Source organism: Metarhizium acridum (assembly GCF_019434415.1).
Source record: "Metarhizium acridum strain ARSEF 324 chromosome Unknown scaffold_380, whole genome shotgun sequence".
NCBI lineage: Eukaryota > Fungi > Ascomycota > Sordariomycetes > Hypocreales > Clavicipitaceae > Metarhizium > Metarhizium acridum.
In genome coordinates, this window is record NW_027094031.1 from 129,840 (window position 1) to 153,721 (window position 23,882).

The 23,882-nt window shown below is 48.0% G+C and overlaps 6 protein-coding genes across 6 annotated transcripts; 2 read left to right on the forward strand and 4 right to left on the reverse strand.

The window, feature by feature from the left end:
• Positions 1–616: 616 nt before the first annotated feature.
• On the reverse strand, positions 617–1,674 carry J3458_016187 (uncharacterized protein; the record flags this gene model as incomplete). The annotated part of the gene is made up of 2 exons (XM_007815128.1): positions 617–1,562; positions 1,613–1,674. 2 exons carry the CDS (start codon positions 1,672–1,674, stop codon positions 617–619), a joined length of 1,008 nt encoding a protein of 335 aa, XP_007813319.1.
• A 1,010-nt stretch (positions 1,675–2,684) lies between these two features.
• J3458_016188 (uncharacterized protein) lies at positions 2,685–4,403 on the reverse strand (the record flags this gene model as incomplete). Its single annotated transcript, XM_007815127.2, has 4 exons — positions 2,685–3,048; positions 3,107–4,010; positions 4,081–4,153; positions 4,215–4,403. 4 exons carry the CDS (start codon positions 4,401–4,403, stop codon positions 2,826–2,828), a joined length of 1,389 nt encoding a protein of 462 aa, XP_007813318.2. The 3' UTR covers positions 2,685–2,825.
• A 3,521-nt stretch (positions 4,404–7,924) lies between these two features.
• Positions 7,925–8,119, forward strand: LYS4_2 (mitochondrial Homoaconitase; the record flags this gene model as incomplete). The annotated part of the gene is made up of 1 exon (XM_066120932.1): positions 7,925–8,119. One exon carries the CDS (start codon positions 7,925–7,927, stop codon positions 8,117–8,119), a length of 195 nt encoding a protein of 64 aa, XP_065974057.1.
• Positions 8,120–12,307: 4,188 nt separating this feature from the next.
• On the reverse strand, positions 12,308–13,634 carry J3458_016190 (uncharacterized protein). The gene has a single exon (XM_007815126.2). It carries the CDS (start codon positions 13,453–13,455, stop codon positions 12,457–12,459), a length of 999 nt encoding a protein of 332 aa, XP_007813317.2. The 5' UTR covers positions 13,456–13,634; the 3' UTR covers positions 12,308–12,456.
• Positions 13,635–13,647: 13 nt separating this feature from the next.
• Positions 13,648–14,533, reverse strand: J3458_016191 (uncharacterized protein; the record flags this gene model as incomplete). Its single annotated transcript, XM_007815125.2, has 1 exon — positions 13,648–14,533. One exon carries the CDS (start codon positions 14,531–14,533, stop codon positions 13,820–13,822), a length of 714 nt encoding a protein of 237 aa, XP_007813316.2. The 3' UTR covers positions 13,648–13,819.
• A 7,059-nt stretch (positions 14,534–21,592) lies between these two features.
• On the forward strand, positions 21,593–22,031 carry J3458_016192 (uncharacterized protein; the record flags this gene model as incomplete). The annotated part of the gene is made up of 2 exons (XM_007815124.2): positions 21,593–21,773; positions 21,829–22,031. 2 exons carry the CDS (start codon positions 21,593–21,595, stop codon positions 22,029–22,031), a joined length of 384 nt encoding a protein of 127 aa, XP_007813315.2.
• Between the last annotated feature and the right edge of the window lie 1,851 nt (positions 22,032–23,882).

The window sequence follows — 23,882 nt, forward strand, 5'->3', positions numbered from 1 at the left end:
GCATTAGTCTTGAAGTGAAGTGTTTCCTTCAGCCAGAGAATCTGGGAATTAAGGAGAATTCATGTTAACTGAAGCGCACCTGAAAGCGCAATCATGTCCACCCCGCTCACAAACACCATCAAGCTCGCCGCGATTCATTATTATGTTGAAAGAGTCTGATATACATTCCATAGCAAATTGAGCTGCTAAGTAGAAACCAGCGGGGTATGCTATTAATAGATTGGTAAGACTTGGATGCTGCTTTGTTGAGATACATTGATATATCAAGTTCTCGCAACAGCAGCTTTCTTCCCACGATAATTTTTCCAATCCTCAGTTTCTTAACATCCGTTTAAAGGTGAGAAAGCTCCCCTGTGATAAGGATTTGTAGCTGACATGGCTATGTGGAGAAATTAGACACTTCAGTCTTCACAAGTTTCAGAAAAAGCTGATAAGCTGCTGATAGACTACACAATGTTTTTTGGGACATATTTCCGAATTTGCTTTGATAAAGAATGGTTTTATTCGAGTGCATGACTTTCTCTAGACACTATCTCCGGAACCAAATCTACAGGATGAACTCAACCATGCTTAACACAGCACGAAGCAAACATGTCGGGATGTTTGGATTATCAGATTACTGTAGCCATTTCTCGACTAGCCAGTCTGCGGCATCAAGTATCACAGGATCTTGCGAGCCCTTCCAGTCCTCCGTAATGGCCATGTCGCAGCAATGGTCCAAGCCCTTGACGATGTCTAGCCGTACCGGCCGCTGTTGCTGTTTCATAGTCTCCTGAAAAGTGAGCGAAGTCTCAATAGGCACGACAGTATCATTATCGGCGTGCAGTACCCAGATACGCTCAGGAAGCTTGGCGCCTTGCTTAACACGACGGTTCAGCCACACGTTTGGATGGTCATCCAGCTTGCCTCCGGGATTGAACAGCTCCGGGAACAAACCGGCGCGTGCAACCCATGCCCCGAAGCCGTCGCGTTCAGCTCCAGGCATCGTTACTATCGGTGCCTGCGTAAATTTCTCAAGCTGGTCCCTGACAGCACTGTCATCCGCAGGGAACGCGGCATCCGGCAAGCAGCCGGGGTTCGGCGCACCGACGGCTCGACTGCCTCGGCGCCACCAGTCGGTGTCGAAATTGATCATCGGATACATGAGACTGAGGGACCGGTAGGAGTCTGGGTGCGCCAGAGCAGAAGACAGGGCGATGTAAGCACCCGAGGAGCCTCCGTGCAGTAGAATCCGCGACAAATCGACTTCGTATCCCGGCGCGCTCTTCGCCAGTACTTTTGGAAAGGACGATTGCAGCCACTCATGGAAAGCCTCTGCGTCTTCTTGAATAGCTACAAGCCCATCCTTGTGAGGGAGCAGAGTATGGTCGGGAGAGACGATGATGGCTGAATGTTTCTTTGCGAGCTGGAGGAGCAGTGGTGGGAAAAAGAGAGCGAACAGGCCATGCGCTGCGACTAGATACCCGCCATGCCAATTGATTATTACTGGGCTAGGCTTCGAAGGAGCATCTTTGGGAAGCAGTATGTGTGCCAAAATTGGATGATTGTCTCGTGTTTTAAATCTGTAGACCGGTCAGTATAAAGAGTTTCGGTATAATGGATGCCTTCATACGGTTCATCAATAATTTTGAAATCATTAAAGATTTCATTTGTCTGTGGAACTATTTTGTCCATTTTGAACGAAAGTTTGGGTGTGTCTGAAAGTAATTGGATGGAGGCAACAAGACGAGGGTAGTCAGGTCCCTGGCCTTATATACATGTATTCTTAGCAGGGGCTCCCTTTCGTTGATTATTTATTGAATTGTTCTGTTCAGTTCCTTGTGCGGAAATGAGGCTGACGGACCCATATGTCACATTCGGGGTCTCGACGTCATACGCATGCGAGATCGTAAACGAATAGCCGAGATGCCAGCTCCACGTAATGATATATGCACCCTCAGACCTTTCCGGTAAGGCTACGATAGCACCACTAAGCATAGTAGATTGGAAAATCAACCTTTTCACTATCTGTGGGCGGTTGACAGTCCGCAACTAGAAAAATATAACACCAAGGGTGTATGGTACTTCCTATTGTAACTAGCTGTTGAAATACACAGAAGAAATGATTCCAACCTGCAGAATTCAATCAGCACAACCGCCACCTACGAGGTCGTATTGCAACCGGACAATTGATACGACTTGGTGAAACTCTAGCTATGCAACTCTGACTTTTCCTACTTCTCCTTTGCTCAAACTTTCTTTGACTTTCAGACTTCCCCGTAAATGTATTATAGCCAGATATCTTGACAGTCCTTTAACAATGTAGCTCGGCAGTTGATTATTTTCAGAAGCAGCCAAGATGGGCTAACAGAACAAGCATCCAGGCCTAATATCAACTCGTGTAGCCAAAGCATTGAGTCAGTCTCCAAGTTTCCCATCTTATGAAGTAAAAATACCTTCAAAAATGCATCACGAAATGCATGGTAACATATGCTATAGCACATAAGCCTCAATATCGTATAAAGATCTGGATTTATGTTTACTTCTGGGCTCCGATCGGCAGCGTGTTGTTGCAGCCAAAAGGCCACGCTTGCCGCTATACGGTGATAAACTTGTTGCAATAAAACAGCATCTTGACATCTTTTTCTATGTAGCAGTGTTTGAGAAAAAATGATTCAGAACTTCAACCAAATTCCCATCAACTCCTTTTACTCTTATATCTTTATCTGTAAGCCCTTACTCTAAATAGCCATGGTATAATGCCAAGTTCGGTGTCGAGACATTGCTCTATTCTATTTTGTTTTCCAACCATGTTTCACCAAATCTATCCGATACACATTTCGCCATTAACTACTCTTATCTCCCTTACTAAGATCTCCAAATCGCTTGTCAAAAGCCCGAGCCTTCTGCAGAAGCTTCGTCACGTCGTGGCGTTTGTAACCGCGATCACGAATCAGGTTCTCAGCAATCGGATTTAGCAGCTCTAGAATGTTTATGACATGCGGAACAGTTTCTCGAGTAACAGAACCTATTGCCTCGAGCATTTTAGCCGTGATGGTGGTGTTTTTGCTTCCCAACGATGTTAGTGCCCCATGCTCGAGAGATGGTTGGAATGTGCAAGTCTTACATTATAGCGGCAAACTTTGAAGAACACAATATCAATATGCTCGGTCCGAGGGCGTTTATGAGGATCCACCACCTCTTTCCAAATCGTTTGCGTTCGTGAAAATTTGCCCGCAGCTGCGACTTCTCCCGTGAGCCGGCCGTCTTCCATTGCGGATGTGTGTTTTCCAGAATATCATCAATCATGGAGCTAATCGTGCCCCTGCCCACCTCTGTTATCGGCTTCATGCCGCCGGGGGCTCCTCTCTTCCATTTGACGTAGGTATTTTCATATTCGAGGTGGAGAAGGACCATGGCCATCCTGCTCCGGATGGCGTCATCCTTCATCCGCATATCGAGGCGACAGAGACACGAATACGCCTTCTGTAGCTTTTCGTATTCGCATCGACCAGCTCTTTGGTAGGGCGGCGACACTGTTTTGTGCCACAGGCCATCTGTAGCCCAGCGCTGGAGGTTCATTTCCAGGAGAGAAAGGTAGTCCGATCGAATGCACGTACGAGCTGCGGATATGACCTTTTGCATAGCCGCGTCAGGCAAGGTTCCTGCTGTGCAATCAATGACGGCTTGTCCATTATTGCTGTCAGAGTTTGCGGGACCAAAAGGCCAGGCGGTGTGCGAAACAGACTGGGCAGGTGAAGTGTTTCGCGAGCTACGTGACTCCGTCTCTTCCGCCGCCTGCCAGTTCCCATTAATTGAAGCGGAAGAGGATCCACTCAGTTCCCTGGAAATAGTGTTCTCTGTATAGCTGACAGGTGGGCAGGTATGCAAAGTATTCGGTGACTCGACGTAATATTCGCCAGCGTATTCATTAACATCGCTGCCTGTAGATCGCTCACCATTTTCAGGGGGTATCGTCTCCATGTTTGGAAATACCATAGAAGCATTTGAAGAACTCGTACTAACTGCGGCTGTAATCGATATTAGCCAAGTCTCATCCAAGCTTCTGGATCATGTACACACCATCATAAGACGACATACTTGAGTCGTCGAACAACATGCCAGCACTATCCAGTTGTAGAGAGACGGTTGACTCTAGGCCATGAACGCCCACCTTGAAAAATATTGGGTTAGCTTTGCTTGTGTAAACTGCAATCTTGGGCCTTAATTCACACCAGAAATGGGTCCACCCCGACTGTGTTGAAACCGTCTCCCGAAAAGTCGTTTTCCTTCGTATAGTCCATGTCCTGAGCATGACTGACGTTGTTCCACCTTGCGATCTCCATGTATTTAGACAGTTCTTCGTCCGGTATTGCCAGAGACTCAGCTCTTGTGAATTGTGTCGAATCTGTTGGGAAGATCATTGGGGCATTAGTGGTCTCCACCAATCCGATGGCCTGCTGATTTTGGGATATTATGGACAGTTCTGGACTCAAGTACCGCTGGACGGCATGGTCCGATGCTGTATCACTGCTTGAAAGGGTCATAATTTAGTTTGTAGCCCACTAGCTTACTTCTTGCTGAAATACTGAAGCTCACCATATCGATTGGTCGGAATCGAGGACTAATATTGGTTTTACCGACGACGTATCCTCGATGGGCTCTCCCCTCAGGTCAATGCGAAAGGGCCTCAGTCGGTTAGCCAAAGTAGAAATGACCGCAAGATCGCGCTCATCAAGCAAGGATTTTATGGCATCGATAAAGAGACATAAATTGTCTAACTTTGGAGTGCAAGATGGAGTTAGCAGCTGCTCCACGGACGAGTCCATCATGTGTAGAGGTAGAGAGCACGCCCCAGAAGCAAGTATTACGCACAATTGCAAATCCGAATTATCTCAGGCCTTAATATATTAAAAAAAATAGAAAAGAATGAAAAAATCAGCTTTGCAAGAATCTCCCCTTTAATACGACGACGGACTTTGTGCGGCTAATGACATGATGACGAAATGCCGAAATGCAGGGAAAAGGACAAAACCGACCGATGTCATGCAAGACCCTTTTACCAGAATAGTATTCTTCAATGCAATCATCACTTTTCGGTATTCGTCAGCCGGTTCGTTCTATACCGGAGTACACGAGCCGCGACTCCACAGCGGCAAGGAAGTAACATCGGGACGCCGTGTGACGTGGTGGTCAAATGCACTGGCGGAGCTGCCAGGACTACAAAAGCAGCGGCATGTTGCCTCCTTGTCCAATTCAGTGCTCTAGAGCAGGATGCATGCATTAACGCGCTTCGTTACTTATCTCATGCTGACATGGTCTCACCTTTTGCAATTGTGTAACGGTGCTATAGCACCCCTATATGTAAGATTTTCTTATCTACACTGGATTTAGTGTTTCTGAGATGAACTATATACATGACGGTCACTGTACACTGACGGATACTCTCCTTCACTTGATACCAGCCCTCTATATAGACGAGTGGAGAATGTGGAGGTTCGGAGATGTGTAGGCTACCTATGAATCCCGGTTCGTTCATCTGAGACGCACAATATGTATAAAAAAGGGCCAAATTGATTTCCTAGTTGCCTAATACAGTCAGCTGCGAGCAACTTGCGTACACGGCGCAGTTATCCAAGTTGGGAATGTAACAAGCCCAGCTGCCAGTGTAGCCGTTATGGTCTATAATTCTAGTGTAATATTAACAGCTACTTGAGCCTATAGATGGTAACGTAATACCAATGCTCATAGTCCTCCTCAAGTTGAAGACATTGTTAACTAGCCGGAATGTAAACTCAAAACAAACGTTTAGTACACGAACCCTTATATCGAGCTGTATGCCATAATTAAGCCCTGGCCATAGGTAGTTCCTGTCACAAGTCTAGTGAAATAGAGTCTGTTATTGTATATGATTTTCAAGGCGATGCCGCTACTAGAACAGTAAGCTTGGTTTCAAAGTCGCGAAATGTCTGGGCCGGTCTAGACGTCGCGATGCATAGCGTATAACTGCACGTAGAGTAAGATGAGGAAGGTTTGGTTTTGCCACCAAGCCACCCGGAACTGTTGCGTTAACCATTGGGCTTTCAGACTCGACATATGTACTAACACTGGACACCGTGGCTCGCTCAGTACAGCTGATAACGCCGGTGTTCCAGATGCGGCCGCAACGCTTGCCGCGCCCTCATCCGCCCACAGTCTCAATCCCGGATTGACAAAGATGACAGCTGAAGTGCAGATCTGCCGTGGGCCCAATCCCGATGCGGGTTTTCGGGTAAGCCGCAACGGTTTGCGCCACAAGACGGACAAACCCGAACGCAGCCGGGCTTGGCTTTTCTTGGGCGGGTCATGTGAACATCGCGGAGGCTACATGTAACATTGCATGAGCACAGTATCAAATGGAATAATCTACAGATGGAACCAAATCCTACAAAGGATACCCGTACAACATGCACTGTATACCTACCTAGGTAGCGATGTGAAGATTGAGGGTATGTGTTATGGATTGGACCCTGCAGATGAATCGGAAATAAAGGGTCCACGACGGGCGAAAACCGAAATGTCAACTAGTATTGGCTCTCGTCGTAAATTGCGAAAGCACCTCGCGCCAAGGGAGGTCCACAGTTTGATGCCGAGCATCAAGCATGTGCGGCCCAAGATGTCTCCTCGTGATGCTGCGCGACGTGACGGAGGAGGTTGATTGGCCCCAACGACAGTTTCAGCGCCCACGGCACATCTACATGCATAAACGATTGTCAAGCTTTACTGCCTGCATTTTGGCCCCTCTTTAGCTTGCAGAAGTGATGGCTACTGCCTATGCGAGGGCGCAGTGCCTATCTAGCGTGAACTAAAAATTAACATACGGTCTGGTCGTACAAGAAAGGTGTCTAGTGCTTTCCACTGTGTGTAACCAGCACGTATACTGTACATACCTTGTATCCGTAGCTCGAGCGTGGTGTTTTCGTTCCAGTTGGGCTTAAACGAGGGTCGAAATTCCAAGGCACGTGTTCTTCTTTCCAGTCCCTCCCTTCAATCTTTTGCTGAAATCCTGTCTTGAGCCGACTTGTCATATTTTCGAGGCTCGCTTTATTCCCGTTTTGCACCAAGACTTCTTTGCAAGTCTGGTCCGCATCGGAAACGATACGGAGGCAGATACTGGCCTTAATATTCATGATGATAAGAGACGCCAATCCCCTAAGCTTGGCCGTGGAAAAAGAAGAATGATGGTTCACCAGGGCTTAGCAACTCCATCGAATGCGGGCATAAAAAAATGATCGACTGGAAAGAGCTACAGGGTAGCTTCTCTTGGAGAATCAATGATATTAAATGCGCTGCTACAATAAACCAAGACTTTTTCTTCACTTGCACAGGAAAGTAAGCTAGTCCACGTCTCGACACAAACATCGATGTACTCAAGTAACTTTCAACAAAGACGGGGCCATTCTCGTTTGCACGGCGGAGCTTCTCATAACACGAATGGAGAATTTGTCGGGCGCGTTGTGAGAGTTTTGACAGAAATTGGATCTGTCAATTCTCGCTTTAGTGCCTCACAGATGGGTTTGACTGATCTCAGTCTACAGGCTTAGTATGCCAGAAGCCCGAGGGTGTAGAGAGAGCGCATATCGGTGAGGGGACCTGTGACTATGTCGCCGACAAGGCCTTATCTATTGATGATGCCCTGAACAAGCTCATCAGCGAGGCCGACAGCATGATTACCTTGGCGGATATGCTAGTGACCAGTCGTCATCGACTTCCGCTGAGGGCGGGACTATAACTACTATTATACCGGGCTTTCCTGAGAAGCTTGATGGTGATCTAGTCTTCGGTAACAGCGACAATTTGACGGACAGCATATATCCAGGTAGCTTTGACCTTTTTTGTCTAAATTCCGCGGTATATTACCGTTTATGAGGCAAGTACGCTACCAGGATGATATTTCTAGGAGAAAATGGCTGAGGTATGTATGGACAACTACGACTTGGAGTTCCGCAGAACAGCCAAGGTTGGTGATATCTTGGTTGGAGGACTCAAATTTGGGTGCGCCAGCTCTCGCAAGCAGGCTTCCACTGCTGTCGTCGCGAAGAGGATTCCGCTCGTTATTGCTGGAAGCTTCAACAACATCTTTGACCGCAACAGAGATTAAGAAAACCCCTTTGGGTCTGGAGATGCCTGAACTTGTACAGCTGCTTCGTGAAAATTTCAAGGGCAATACGGAAGCGCCTCTGATCCGTCGCTCCAATATCGTCGTGTCCAAGGGTGACGGCTCCATGTGGGAGCAAAAGGTTGCAGGAGATTGCTCGTGGGGGTTGGAAAACAGGGTCAAGGCTCAGGTCAAAGCTTGAGATACTAGTGTGAAATGTGGCATGTGTTCCCTGTTTTTTTAATTTAGATGTCTCGCTCTAGGCGTTTCAATTTATATTTTCACTGGCCCTAATAGACCGGGTAGATTGTTTGATGTCAGGCGTGGCCAAGATGTACATCGCAATCAGACACTTGCTCACGTCCCGCGGCTCAACGCTACCATCGACGAAGCACATAGCGGCTTAACTAGCGTTGAGTCTTGGGCAATAAGTGGTAGCTAAGCCGCTAAGCCTAATCATATCCTCGTCTCGGAAAATGAGCCTAAGCTACGACTTGTGAAGAGTTAGCAGCTGCCAGCAATAGCCGTGCCTACTAAGCAGATGCCGCTCGTAATAGCCTGTAGTTCCTGACAAGTCGTCTACTTTTAGCGTCACGCTTGACATTAGCCTGATATGTACGCTACGGTACTCGGTGGTCAGCACTAGTCATGATGCTTCGGATTCTCGGAATCAAGCGTCGCGAGACAATATGCCGAGATGCCGAGATGCCAAAATGTCCCTGGGACCCGGGAGAATCTGGTTTAATGGTAGGGGCACGAGTGGGGGAGACGGGAGGCTTGGTAAGTAACCCCGATGGTTTGTACCAGACGACTTGGCTCCTCGCAGGCTACGTCCCTGCCACGCTGACCGACAAGAATGAATTGATCTTAAAAAAGAGCTCATACCGTTCGTGAGTGTGCTCAGTATCGTTGATTGGGCCCTTTACCAACCTAAGCGGAAGACCCATGCATAGATTACGTTCCCTTGGATACCGGATAGCAAAAAGTTTCTCGAGAGCCGCGGCAAAATCAGCCCCGCAAGAGAACTTACACACATACCCTCTCCAAGTCTGTCGCGCTGGGTGAAGCACGCTCAGTTGGTATATTCTATCAACTGCAAATCTATGTCGACAAGAGTCGTTGCGACATCGAATCCCAAACGTTGAGCCATCTTCGACGCAAGCCCGATGAGCACAGACTAACAGAGACCATCGACTACCGGCCATTCCATGTTCCACTATTAATGTTTCTTGTGGGACACTGATATACACGGCATCAGTAACGGGACTGCAATTCATACAGCAAACTCATTTTCGCATCGAAGGCGTTGCCCAGCTTGGCCGGCAATGTTTGACAATTTTGGGATGAGACAATCGTATGGCAATCCCTCTGGATATCGTTCGGGAACTCGTTGCAAACCACGAGTCATGGAATTATGCGTGTTTAGTTTCTGTAAAGCTTCGTGCTTGCCTGGCAGTTGTGTCAAGTGGGAGCGGCAAACGAGCTGCCCGCTCTGGAACCATCATGCCAAGTACGTGGCAAAATGACTTGTTTTACCAGCTGATACTTGCAGAAGAATATGACTCGACAGTCCGTGCCCTTAAAGCGCAGGGCATTCTGTCCTACATCCCGGAGAACATACCTGTTGAATCTTGCTCAGCTCCCACGGTAGAGGATTATGCCGCAGACACAAGAGCATTGGAAAGAAAGCTGCAGGGCCTGGGTACGGCAAGGGAAAGTGTAATCCATTTCAATTCTCTTCCGGGTCTAGTCATTTTTCTGGAACGATTAACTACACCTGTATGGCGGGCTTTGCGCCCCTGGCAATTTCGCGCGCATCGCCGGAGACAGGACTCGGCGCGGCAAGGCGTTTCCATTAGCGACCGACGTTTTGAAGCGACTCCTAGAATGATACCGTACTCGGTTCCGGGGACAGAACCGCATAAGTTGACCCAGAGGATTGGTAGAAAGCACACTGAGCGAAAAGATTGGCGTCAACAGACAAAATCCACTCGAGACCAGCGTGGATGTCATGACAATAGCTCACCGCAGCACCAAACCTGGCACTTCAAGGCCATGGTAACACCGGCTCGCATCATGCTTGAGGGACCTGGCGCCGAAAGCAAGGACAGAGTTTGTCAATGTTTCTGAATCATGGTGACCACTTTTCAGGGGTTTGCCTTTGCAACGAGAGGCATCAAGATCTCTCGTTTAGTCCCAGAGCTCGCAACGACGCCATTTACGAGCATACTGCAAAGTCCTCGCCGAGGGAGTTTGGATCGCTGAGAGGCACTTTTCTTTTCTTGGATTCTCTCATTCCTCTCTCTGATCACACTCTACCCAGTTCGTTGCTCTACTCATCGACGCGGTCTTGCAGCGCCGGGCTCACGACACTATCCTGATAACGTGGGGTGACTTCACTAAGATTTGCGTTCCCGCTAAGCGGCCAGCTTGGATTAGGCAAGTTTTCTCCGAAACGTCATGGGCTGATTTACTCGGGGCTGGCATCATGCCAGAATGCTTATTGAGCTTGACTACTGAGCCATGGAGCAAAAAGATCCAGGATTAGCGGCCCTGGGCCGAATACCTCCGTCATCCAGCTTATAAGTGTGCCCTTTGGCTCCCTTGTCTCCGTTGTCTCTGACACATCATCGCTCGTTATATCACCGAAGTAAAGTTACTGGTTGGGACGGTGACGGCAGGGCTTATGCCTGGTAATTGTCAAATTTTTAAAATCTGGGAGGAAAATGGGCTAGCCCGAGTGGTTTCGTAACTCACCAAGAGAAAGCGCCTGACGTCCTACGAGAAGTTACCGCGACGGCCGTTAGCACGGGCAGCTTGTTGCGGTCCCAGGATATTGGTACCGCGCCAGGTTTCCCATCGAATCTCAAACAACTATACGGGATGAGCATAGACTACCGCTGCGACGGATTTCTCAAGTTGGTCGTCGAACACGCTGTGCTGTGCGAGCTGAGGCTGCTAAAGCATAAAGCCCGGATGCCTCGAGAAAGGAGTCACTTGCTGGCATAATGGAAAAGACCGGATCTCTAGAGCACAATCAGATCTTCGTCGCCTACGTCAAAGTCCACTCAAGTAGCGGAGGGCCTATGGACGCAGCCATGGGTGAAGGTCTGGTCATCATTCGATCCTCAGCTTTGCATTCGGGCGATATCCCGGCCCTCACCCTTCGAGGGACCTTCGAGATTGCATTGTGTTAAAAGGGCTCTCAAGATCTGTCAAGCCAGTTGAGTGGAGGAGATCTTGATGGTGACTCGTCCAATGTCATCTGGGATCCCAATCATCTTGAGATCTTACCGCCGCGCGATCTTGGCTGAGACACTTTAGTCCTCTGCATGTGTGTCACACGGCTGGGTGAGCCAGGCCTGCGCACGAGGAAAGGAGGGATACATCATGCTCCCATTGCTCGCAATCCAGCGATACCAGAAATAATGTTTTGCGGCCTTTTCTTATGCCCTCACCTTCACAACTTCATCATATCACGAACGTGGACAGCTACATCAAGTGCGCCTTAATCACCTATACCACTGCCATCCCTTGGCAGATCAGCACGGACTCGGACTATGTGTAGTGGATTGCTGAACAAACAAGGACCTTGTTGCGGAGTCATTGCTATAGAATCCTTTACTTATCTGGAGGATCTGGTGTCGACATGTGAATTGACATTTGATGAGAAGCCGCAACTTGAGCAAAGTGTCTGTTGTTTATGTCTGTTAAGTGATGGAAAGAACCCAGGCTGCACCGACACTTCAATAATCTGTGAACCGGACGTGATTCTCCTCTTCATCGCTTGTGCCGGGCTAGCCAATGATTCGAGACGATAATTCGTGGCCTGCAATTGCTTCACCTCCTTAATCATGTTAGAATAGTAGTGGTTCATAATCTTCCGAGGTGTCACGACCTGGCAGGGACCTTTGTGTATTGTGTGTGCTTGTATTCTCCCTGGCCAATACTAGCTAGAAGGCTCCTGGACTCTATAAAAAGGGGTCAACTCTGGTGAAATCCCGGCCTGCTAGCTGCGGGCGGCAAATACCCAATTCTAGGACGTAATCGGGAGTCGGAAAATAGCAGTACCAATTATAACGATATCGCTCGTAGCATTAACTACGGTCTACATTGACAAGTCATAGTAATGACTATGTTGGACCTATCCCCCTGTCGTATTTAGGGAAGAAAATTATGGTCCTTGTGCTCGTAAACCTGCCTACTCTGTACATGGTTGAAAGCCACTCAACTCAGTTTATTGGGTGGATTGGTAAGGCGCCGTGAATTATACGTCTTTGACGGATTTGAATACAAGAAAATAACAAGCTTCAGCCTAATATACTTTCTAATACGACACACTAAAGATCAATAGTAATTGGAGCATTTTGCAGTTCATTATGAGGACCCCCCACTACCGCAGCGTTGACGAATGTTACGTTCGTATCCGCTTTTGGTTCCCTGAAAATATACTTCGCTCTGGCCCATGCGACCATAATACCCATCCGTACGATGCCACTCCAACCTACCCAGCCCCTTATCACCTCTTCATACGTTCTCTGTACGCTGTCCAGCATCACATCCTCACGGCCATACGACGCATGGATATGGCCGAATACATGAAGACGAGGTCGGATGCGGTGAACTTCCTCTGCTAGGTATGGACACCCAGCACGGTGGAAGTCGCGTCTATCGAGGTGAAGGTGCGGCGGGCCGTGGGTGACGACAATATGCGGCTTCTTATCTAGGGAGGCGAAAGTATCTTTCCAATGTCGAGAATTGTTCGGGTGGTATTGGAAAGCCGAGATTCCGTACCGAGGCGTCCATGGACTGCCAAAAATGGTGATGCTTCTCATGCTGGGTTGCCCTTCAACGACTTTATCTGTGGGTGTTTCTTGCTTTTGCTGGTTCCTGGGAATCTCGAGAGTGATGAAGGAATCATGCAGATAAATTACACTTCCCCAGTCCAGGTCTTGCTTAGTCTTGCTCTGCCCATAGCGTCGTTCTGGATAATTGTCAAGGAACCCGTCGTCTAACAGGACGTCATGGTTGCCTGCAACAAAGATTTTGTACTTGTGCGGCTGCGATGAAAGCCACGTCAGGCCATTCTGCACCTCCTCAAAAGATCCGTTTTCTGTTAGGTCGCCGGCATGAATTAAAATATCGCCCAAGGGCACCGTTGGCTTCTTGTTGTGTGTGTCGGAAATACAGACTATGCGAATGGGACATGTCTTTGGCGTTGTCGTTGGTTGTGCTGAGGAGGTGTTGGCTTGATGCGCTTTGAGGAGGGCATCAGCGACTCTGCGCATCCGCTGCCCGCGAGTTTTGATCCTAGTATGAGGCTGGGCTGCAGAAGCCATTGATGTCACAAAGCGTTGAGGACTTGGTCATGAGCATGTTCGAGTTGTTTGTGCGTGCGAGATCGAATTTGACAAGCACAACCAGGGGACGTCGATTGTGGTTGCAGGTCTTGGAAACCGTTTCCAGCACAGGAGCCATATGACTAAGCAGCCCCATGCCTGCCGAGACTGTAATCGTGGGTTTGCAATTGGGGCATTTAGTTCCTTTACCCTGTTGAAGCAGCGGCGTGTCTTGTCTGCGTGAGAGGAAGGACGTGTTCGTCAAGGAGTATGAAGTTTGCTGCTTGACTGCTATTGCCAATCTTTTGAAATGGCAAGTCACAAGGCTAGCTCAGAGGCCGCCTTGGCCGGTTGCTGTAGCGATTCATGTGAAAAAAATGTGAGGTGTCCAAAGCAGTATGTTTTTAGCCATAAAGTCTGGGTCAGCTCTAGGGTCATCTTTATCCTTTATTACTACTCCATCATGAGTTGGAAGTATTATAGTGTCCCTCAACGGCGCCACGTTTTCTGCCCATTCCGGGACCTTTTCCCACTGGCGGAGGTGGTTTGGGATGTTCCTGGCCTTCTCTGCTTCCTCCGGCGTGATCAAAGAGGGATTATCTCGTTGGAGGCCCAGCTTGACCCTTTGGTTAAAGGATCGTGCAAGAAGGTAAGTACAGCCTGCGAGGAAGGCATACCTCTCTAGATTATCGTCTTGTGGATCTGGAATACCTTGAACATCCCATCCGCGTTGTCGCCAGAAAGATTCAAGGGTATTACGATAATCGAGAGCCCGATCTAGGACAATGAACTCATAAAACCTATAAAGAGCGAAGAGGGGTGAATCCTCGAAATAGCCTTGAGGTGCTCCGAATTTCCTCGCTACGATTGTATCCCAATACTGAGCTCGGTTCTTTATCATAAGCCTTGGAGGAGGCGGGGGAAAGACGGGGTAGTCTTCGGGAGACGGCGTGTAATGGTCGATGAGAAACTCTTCTCTACGTTGGACATGTTCTGCGCCTGCGGTTTCGGCAGACGTCCGCTTGATTCTGTGGCGCCATCCAATTTTCTGCAGACAGTGGTGGAATATAGCACGCATGCTGAGGATATCGTTGTCTAGCGAGTAAAAAAGCCACCGAAGGATTGCCGCATTTAGGGTGGATAGAATCTAGAAGTTGCTGGCTTGTACTGATCCGGGACGTTATTCAAGTTGGCATGAATTTATCACCCGCCCAGGTACAGCGACTAGCTCCCCTTCCTTCAAAGAGAAGCGGGCCCTAATTTCCCCCAGTGCCCCAATGTGCGAAGCCAATCGCAGCTGGGGTCTTTTTTTCGCAGGGCTCCACAGCTTTTTGCCTCTCGCGTCCAAACTCCGTCTCGATGCTCGCTATGGAGCAGAAGACCTCCGTTGCTTGTCGTCGATATTTCGCCTCGAAATGGTTTGGATACTATCGTACATGGTCGTACTGAATGCCCGCCCAATTTACTGATGACGACATCACCCGGGAAAACATCGGAAACTTTTGATCTCGGGAATCCCGCCACGGACTCCAATAAGCAGGGCCAACTTCAGCCGAGGGAAGCTTGAACGCAAGCAAGCAATCGTCTACGCAGCAGGCATTGGATTCACGCCTCCATCACTGACCAACGAACAGACCGACCAGAAACGCCGCAAAACCCGTCAATCGTGATTTCGTTCCCACGCGACAAAGACTTCGTAAAACGGGGGCAAATACTCGACCAGATCGGAGAAAGTTGTGGACGGCCAGGGTCGCGGATTGCGTTTGTCGGCGTTGGCGGTGTCGGGTAGGTCTATTACCCAACACGTTGGTCACTTCCAGGAAGAAGGTCGCTTACCTGCATGAAATAAGTCGCAGGTAGCCATCGAGTATGCACTCTGAACTCGATAGTCATCTTCAGAAACCTGAATCTTCTAGGCCTATGCTGGCAACATTGCTCGGTTTAAGCGGAGCTTTCGAGATATCGCGATCCGCATTAAGGCTCATGGGCGGCAGAATCAAAAAGCCAATGCATTTCCGCTTGTGCACGACTGGCTTTAGAACTAGAGGACATGAACTCGGGTAATGGTTCTCGATAACGTAAACGATGCCAGTTTCTTGAAGTCACCGAGCCCCAGTATCGACGCAGAGGCGACCGAGGCATAGAGTGCAGATTCGAGACAGGTCTACGTTGACGAGCATGGCCTACTTGGTGTTGACTTATCGGAGCTAAGGCCGGTGGAAGGCGGCGGAAGAGCTGGGGGTGCAAGTGATGGAGATGGGCGAGAATAAATGGATGATATTCTTAGTGCCATGGGAGGGCTCGTGCTGCCGCCTCCCATGGGGCATATGGCACGTGGAAGACTTTCTAGTATCTACTTCACAGGTAAGATATTCTAGAATATCCCGCGTATCTAGCCTGACGGCAAGGTAAGTTTCATAACTGCTACTATTGGCTCCTCCATTTGCGCTCGGTTCCAGGGGAATTTGCATACACTTTATTTGCAGATCAGCTGCTAAGGCATCGTATTATGGCATTATAACGTAAGAAACGGAAAAGGAACTTCGCGGGTTGCATAAACAGGCGGCTGCTCGTGGGGCAGATTCCTCAAAGAGTTCGAGCGAACTTATCAAAGTCTTATGGGCTTGTGATCAGGCGTAGCCAGTAGTCCCTGATGCTTTGTAATTTAGTGTCACACGGTTACACGAAAGGCTACAATCACAAAACCTATGGCACAAGGCTCACGGACTTCTTGGATAAATAGAGCTCTTTGGTCCATCCAAGCCTTGAGAAAGCCGAGGACCCTTTAAAGCTAAAGATATAATATTACTTAACGCGTTTATTAAAGTAAGCTTATTATTAGGTTTTTTCGTGTAAAATATTGATATCAAAGAATGTAGATATTAATAACTTGACCTTACTAAGATCGGCTAGTAGGCCTGTATACTGCTCCGCCCGCTTACTAAAATACCACACTGCTAACATTAGAGATTGATTCTTATACTAAAGACTGTTAGGAGATGAATTGAGCTATTAACTCCAAGCCCTCACTAAGCCCTTGTCACAGTTTATACCTGAATGCATTAGCCGATTGCAACCGACACGACGACTCAGCCAAGGCTGAACTCAATTTCCCGGGCAAATAATGAACACCTCTCCCCAGAAAATCGATGGTTAAGTCTTTGACTACCTTCTTGTGCAGCATTCGAAATGTCCAACATGTAGGAGGAAAATTCGTTTGTCAGCAGCAGTGCCATGCTTCTCATTGCGTCCCTTCAAGCTCAGTAATACCTCCGTCTTTTCTGCCCCATATTGCCAGAGTTTGTGCCGATGTCCTCGTCCCTCACTGCTAAAGCTACGAAGTTTTGTAATTTGCTCACGCATCTTCAGGGCATCGTCGATTTTGCCCTGATCCTCGTAGCAAGGAGCCAGGAACCACATTGCTTGGACTAGAATGCGTGAATACGTCTTAGCCGAGAATCTCGGACAAGTCGACATACGATTAAAACATAATAAGAGAAACAAAACAAATTGTTCAAAATGAGAATACCACTTTCTGCGATACGTATGTTCCCCATCTGCGCGTTTTGATAGTTTGTACTTTCGCTTTTGGATGGCATCTTCCCATATGCCGCAGCGTCCGAATAGCGTCCTTGGCGCCAATAAAGATGCGCAAGCCAGGTTCGAGCCGTCAGCGTTCCTAGATGGTACTCGCTAAAGTTCCTTTCAGCGGCCGACAAGCCTTCTAGAAAAATCTCTTCGGCCTCTTCGAACAGATTCATGGCCGTTTTGATCTTTGACAGAGTCAACTTGGGTTTGAGAGTAAACGTTGTTCACGTTCTGGATCTCTGTGGCGAATTTGCACAGCTTCGTCACTCATCTTGTGGGCATGTGGTGGATGCTCCTCGCCAATAAAGCCGTAGATTCCCAGAAGACTATCTTTGGCTTCCAAAGCTTTTTGATGCGTTGGATCCAAGATTTTCTGCAGCCCCTCATAAGCTTGCAATTCCAACTGGAATCCCTCTTCGTTATTGAAATAGCGAAGCTTGACCATGGAAAGGTCGTCCACAGCTGTCCATGTATTCTCGTGTTCAGGGCCGAAGCCTTCTTACCTCGACAATTTTTCAATTACTTCTTCAAGCAATTGAGTAGCTTCTGCCAATCTGCTGTACAACAGGCAATTGGCGGCAAGAGAATCCATGATCTGTAAGGTTGAAGGATGATCTGGACCTCAGCATTTCTTGACAGACTCGAGTACTTGGTGTTGGAACACTCTCGCCTAATCGTTCCGCGCCTGCAAGACAAGATCATGAGACGACAAAAGAGCGATGTTGATGACATCCTTAGACACGAGGCCTAGGTTTGCGAAGATATAGTCCTTCGCTCGCACCTGAAGCTCCTAAACCTTGGTGTAATAGCCACAGTTCAGATAGACCAAACTGAACTTAACATATTCAGCCGCCTGGAAGCCTCGAAAGCCCTGCCGAGGTATAAGCCACGTCAATGGTCAAGGTCGAGGGAGAGATCTCTGGTTTTCCTCCAAACACTTCGTGATTGCTTCCTGCGACTTGGGTACATGCTCAACATGCGGATGGATCTGCCTTTTCACCCTTTCGTTCCGAGATGTGTATCTGCGAGGGGTCTGGAAGAATGTGGACTGCATGTTGACCAGTGCCGTGCACGCTGTCTGGCACCAAATGGCTTGCTCCCTTGTACTGGTACCAACAACTGATGCATCCAGTAACTATTGTCTGCATCGTGCAATGTTGCCATGCAAAGTCGAACCAGAAGAGACAGCGCACTACGAAACCAGTCTTCATGAAAAGGTATGTCGTCCTCATCCCTCGGAACATCTGAAAGAACAGTATTGGGTCTAGTAATTTGCTCTGCGAGAGCGGTAACCCAGTCGCGAAAGACCGCCTTCCATCTTCTGGGTCTAGAATATACGAGTACGTGCTTGGCAGCTTGCTCCTTTGCTTGGGCGCCTTTGCGTTCTCGCCGGGGTTCAGGCCGCAGTTTCAATTAGATCAAACTCGCTGTTTTCGCAGTAGAAGAATGAGAATACCTTCAATAAAGCAAGGGCACCTATTGACCGTTGATCCTTCTTGCTTTCGTGGATAACCATCTTATAAGAAGGATACACACTCATGCTTGATATATACTCCATGTTGTGACCACGAGATGCTCTTCGGCTCTGAATGCGGCGAATCTTATTCCAAGTTCGTTTATAATATTTTGGATAGTAACTGAGAGAGCACTGTTTAGCCAAGAGTAGCCTTTCTAGCATAAATAAGGGCGAGAGGAAAATATCCTAGAACTTAAGCGATTTTATCGGCTTATTTTCTTACGGGCACTCCCCATAGGCGCGATAGAACGGCTGCTGCTAAAAGGAGGTCGCTAGCTTCCCTAGTCTCGAGTTTGTCGAAGTGAAAAAAATAAATAAGCTTCTATTTCATATCTCTTAGTCGGGTTACGAGTGATAATAAGAATCACGCTTCTTTCTCCGCCCGAAAAATAGCCCATAACATCAACTCCCGGGTCATCGGTATTATCTATCAGAAGCAGCCAAGGGTTCTGTGATCTTAACAGCCAGTGCTTAGCAGCGTTTTCGGTGGGTCACTTCAATATCACTAATCTTGGAAATGTTAGCGTAGGAGTGTTAGGCATTTTCGTAAGAACTGCCGTCGACCTAAAAGACACCCTAGAAGCTTTATAACTGTTACTATTATAGTAACACGGCTGCTAAGGTAGATTTACTGCTCTCTATTATTCTAAGTAATCTTGCAACAAAACTAAGTCTAATCCGATCAAGTAAAGACTAGAAATAATAAAGCGTTTTTAGTGAGTTTAACGTTAACGCGACTAAGATATATAGAGTATAGGTACTAATTTATTTTAATGCTTTTAGGTATATGAAAGTACTCATTAAAACTAATGAGTAATGCTATAGGGTTTACGGAAACAGAATAAACTTAAAGCTTATAGAACTAAGCGCTGATTCTTAATATCCCTCCAAGATCACGAGCGATACGGTAATACGTATAGATAGTACTCCGGAGAATTGTTTACCGTTTTAACCAGAGACTCGCCTAAAATCTCCTCGTTGTGTCTGAATAATTCCACAGATTTGGCTATGGACCATTGCGAAGCCTCATGTCTGCTTCGGACCTCTCGTCCCCGAAGCCATCTTCACTGAAGACGGTTCAGAATGAAGGGCTTCAAGGAGATTGCTGGCCTCCGAGTCGCATAAGCCACGCTATCTACCGTTACATGTTTTATAGTCTCATTTTCAAAATTTGCTACGGCGCCTCGTTTCGAATCAGGACATATCCTTAAGCATAAATCTGAGACCCCTGTCTTACGATTACGCCTTGGTTCTTCGACCGACTTGTTTCTGGGAGACTCCACCAATATCATTGCCTGTAAACGGAAGCAAATATTGAAGACACGCGCTTTTCAAAGGCCTTCAAAAGAGCGACTCAATAGCTAGCAATAAGAGAACGCTTCAAAATGTTTACATGGCTCGTGACAACACCGGGTTGCTGAGGTCATACAGAACCGCTCGTGACTCTTTAGAAAGCATGATTATTGAGGCTCAGCGGCACGAGACGGAGTCTTGTAAAGGGACTTTCACCAACTTCCTTGAGAAAACAACGTGACTTGACCAAAGCCAGAGATGACCTCATAAATCTCGTTTTCGCTGCCCGTGACTCCAATGAGTTTCTGCTTTGCTTCTTGGTCCATCAGCTAGCTCGAGAGCCTGTAGTACTGAAAAAGGTTCAACGGAAAGTGTTTTCAGTGTTGGGCGAGGAGGCCCATGATCCGACAACGGAGTTTGATTTGGCGAATACACGCTGCCCGGATCATGTTTTATACGAAACACTCCGTCTATTCCTGGTTATGCCTATCAACGGCTAGTTATACTGCGAATTAATAACTCTTCCTTCTAGCTGCGGCAAGGGCTTAATCAGACGGCTTGGAGCAAAAAGGGCTCAATTCAATAATAATCTCGTAGGATGTCAAAGGTCCTTAGTTTTCTCAAGGAAGAAAGGGAGAGGTGACCTCTATATATATACATGAAAGGAACGCCCGAGCCTAGGGCTCTTGCCCGGGAACGTGTTCTGATTGTGTAACCAATAAGTCCTTTGTCGGTGAAGCCGCTTTGTTGGGCTTCGCGATCTGTTGGGCCTTTTCCGTGTAACACCAGGGGCGGCGATTCTGGGGAACACCTTATTCTACTAACTCAAGCCACCCTAATTTGCTTTTTGGCTTATACCTGCCAACGATCGATATCATGGAAGCGATGCCATGAAGTTTCGCCCAGAAAATTAGTAAGAAACTTAATGTACAGACTCAGAAGCATATCGCATTGTTCCACCGCTGAGGGCATAAATTGAGCCTGGTTTTCCGCTGAAGGTCAGGAAACCTCTCAAGAGAAGTCGGCAAAAGTGCAAGTCGGAATCTCGGATCGGGAACACCAGTTTTAGACAGGGTATCCATGTATTGTTTGACTTTGGCCTCGGGGTCATCAACATATTCATGGGCAGGCACACCTGCCTCGTCGCTGACTTGTATCTAGTTGAGAATCCCCGTCATCGCAGGCAACTATCCATCTGGTACAGCAATGTGAGCCGGCAGACTCACTTTTGAGCCAAAATGTAGAGCCCATTCGTTGAGTAGTGTTTCGATTTGGATCAAGGCTGGATCGTTCTATTCCTGTGTACTGGTCGCCTCTGCGTAAAAACTCCTCGAGGTTTCAGCAGCGGTCAGAGACAATGGGGACTGCGGCACCAAACCGACTAAAATCGGGAGCAAAGTCACTTGTTGCGGCTTCCTCATCGTCGTCAGTGGGCGGCTCGAGGCATTCGTTTTCGGGCTGTGCCAGGGTGGAGTAAGTCAGGTCATTCATAGACCGATACAATTTGATACTGCCAACATTGTGTCTTCCGGTCTTGATGTTTCTCCACTCAGCTGTCAAGGGGAACAGTGGCCCAGAACGAAGACAAGACACGGGGCCGTGTCCTTAGTCTTATGATCAAGGAGAGGAGAGATGAAACGGTAAAACCAACCCCAAAACGGCGAACTCGCCGTTTCAAAAGCCCAAGACATTAGGTCTCGGACCGAGAAGTGCCGGGGCCTCTTTTCCACGTACCTCAAGATGTCCATTCCATTTAGATGGCACGTGTTGAACTATGAGACTCGATTCTTGGACTGTGCGAGCAACTTGGCCGTTATTGATGACGCAACTATTTGTCTTGACCGTCGCCTCCGGGATTCGCCCGACATCAAAGAACTGGCCATGTTCATGCTTTCAACCCTTCAACAAGCCCTCAAGCTAGGTGAGTAGATTGCATATGTCGCATTAGCTATGACTTTCTAACTGAATCATTTCAGCCATTTCTCGCCATCCACTCGTCAAGACAGTGGTAAATGATGATGTTGCCATGCTTGGAGTTACTGGGGCCGTCAGCCGGCTCGAACAACTTGTCCCGATTATTCGCATGCGCGAATCCCCACTCGCTAGGGAAGCTATGGAAGTCCGTCGTCTTATCACAAAAGAATGGCGCGAGGGCCGTGCGGCTCTTGTCTCAAGATGATACGGGAACTCGTCCCGAGTGCTGAGCCTACGTTGCAAGCCCAGCTGGTAGTGTCCATTTTATATCGGCGCTGCTGGCTTGTCTGGAATCGGATAAACTCCCATAAGTTGCCATATGACAAGGAAACGGAAAATGCCAACCCTGGTGCACCAAGAAGTCAACAACAAGATATGATGACTGATGGTAACTTTTTATATCCTTCACCATACCCAGATCCACCAGAGGCGGCACATGGTGAAAGCGAAATCGAATGCCGATATTGCTTAGATAATATTATAATTCCACAATCGGAAGAAAAGCAGCAGAAGAGGGCCCGATGGGTGTGAGTCGATCTTTACCTCCTAGAGGCCCCTTTAGCAAGCCCAAATTGAGAAGAATGAGGCGCGGCTTTAGAAGCAGGCTCCGGGCAGACTCGGCACGCAGATACTGGAGAACAACCCACGAAGGCGGCCTCATGGACGGGTTCGCCAGTGACGGCCCCAGGTAGGCTAGAGGGACCTCACCTACAGCCTTCTTTCTCCATTAATAGGTTTGGATATTCATAACCTCGAACGCGTCTTCATCCAGGTAGCTTTCCTCTTTTGCGGCTTTAAAGATGGGCTCGCCGGACTTGTCGCTAATTATAATAAACGCTAGCATAGCTTTCAGATACGGGTTCTTCGCCTTCAGACAACATTACTCATTGACCTGAGTTCACGGCGGTAGTCTCTGCTTACCAAGTCCTTGGGTAAAGGGTCGAAACTAGATGTGCTAAACTGCGTTGGCAAACTTGTCGAAGCGCTCCATTGGCGATCGTGGATAACGACGCTACATATGATGCTCTGAAACTCGGCGGTCTGTGCCTCGTTATCCAGCGCCCGCTTTACAATATTTTTCCTCCCAGTCATAGACTTGGCCTAATTCCAATAAATCACCGACTTGAACACCTATAGCAGATCATGGTTAGACCGACAATAGTCTTAGCTTATCTAGTGTAATACTGAACCTTCCCTCGCGCAAGTTGCTTATTGTCGTGTCAAAGTCATTTATAGAGTAAACTTTACATAACTCATCGACGGCGAAATACCCATGTTGATGGAGCTCCATCAACTGAGGGATAACTATTCAGACATGTACTATTAACGTAGGGAACCGCGTACAGGGTACACTAGTTAACTCCATGTACCAACTTTTCGGGGGTTGGAGCCCCCTTCAAGCAACTGATGTAAGCTCCTATCTTCTATGAAGAATGTATTCGGTTTAATACTAATAGCACTGTTCGGGGGTGGCATGTCCACAGATACGGCAGTGCCTTTCGGGCCTAGACACCCAAATAATGACTCGGATTCGTCAAGTACAATCATAGCACAGTAAGCGCCACGATCTGTCATCCTCTTCACCAAGGCTTCTATTCCCTGGTCTCCAATTTTTGTTGCATTTATATTCATACCCTCAAACCATTCACGAATGCGAGTTTCTCATCACAACTGCCACGAGCTGCCCCTCACTTGGAGTCATGCAGCAGCTATCAACGCGGCAATCCCGACACTGCTAATAAAGAAGCACGATAATAACAGACTTGGTCTTATTTGGCTTTAGCACATTCAGTAATGTCCCCGCCCCGGTGTAGAACCCGCATCCCAGAGGAGCATACCAAGATAGCGAATCTGGATAAAGACACTTGATCACGCTCTTCTCGGCAATGGCCGATAGGCGGGAAAAAGAAGATCGTCCAGAACACTGGCCCCCTACAGATGTCCCATCCTCCGCTAGCCTTGCTGGCGTGCTCTCATCCGAGACATGTCTTCAACCCTCGTTTATGGGAACGTGGATAGGACAGCAGGAAGAGTAGCCCGCGATACAATCGTACTT

Coding starts and splice junctions, on each gene's coding strand:
- J3458_016190 (XM_007815126.2), bottom strand. CDS start 13,455: ATGGCTTCTGCAGCCCAGCCTCATACTAGGATCAAAACTCGCGGGCAG.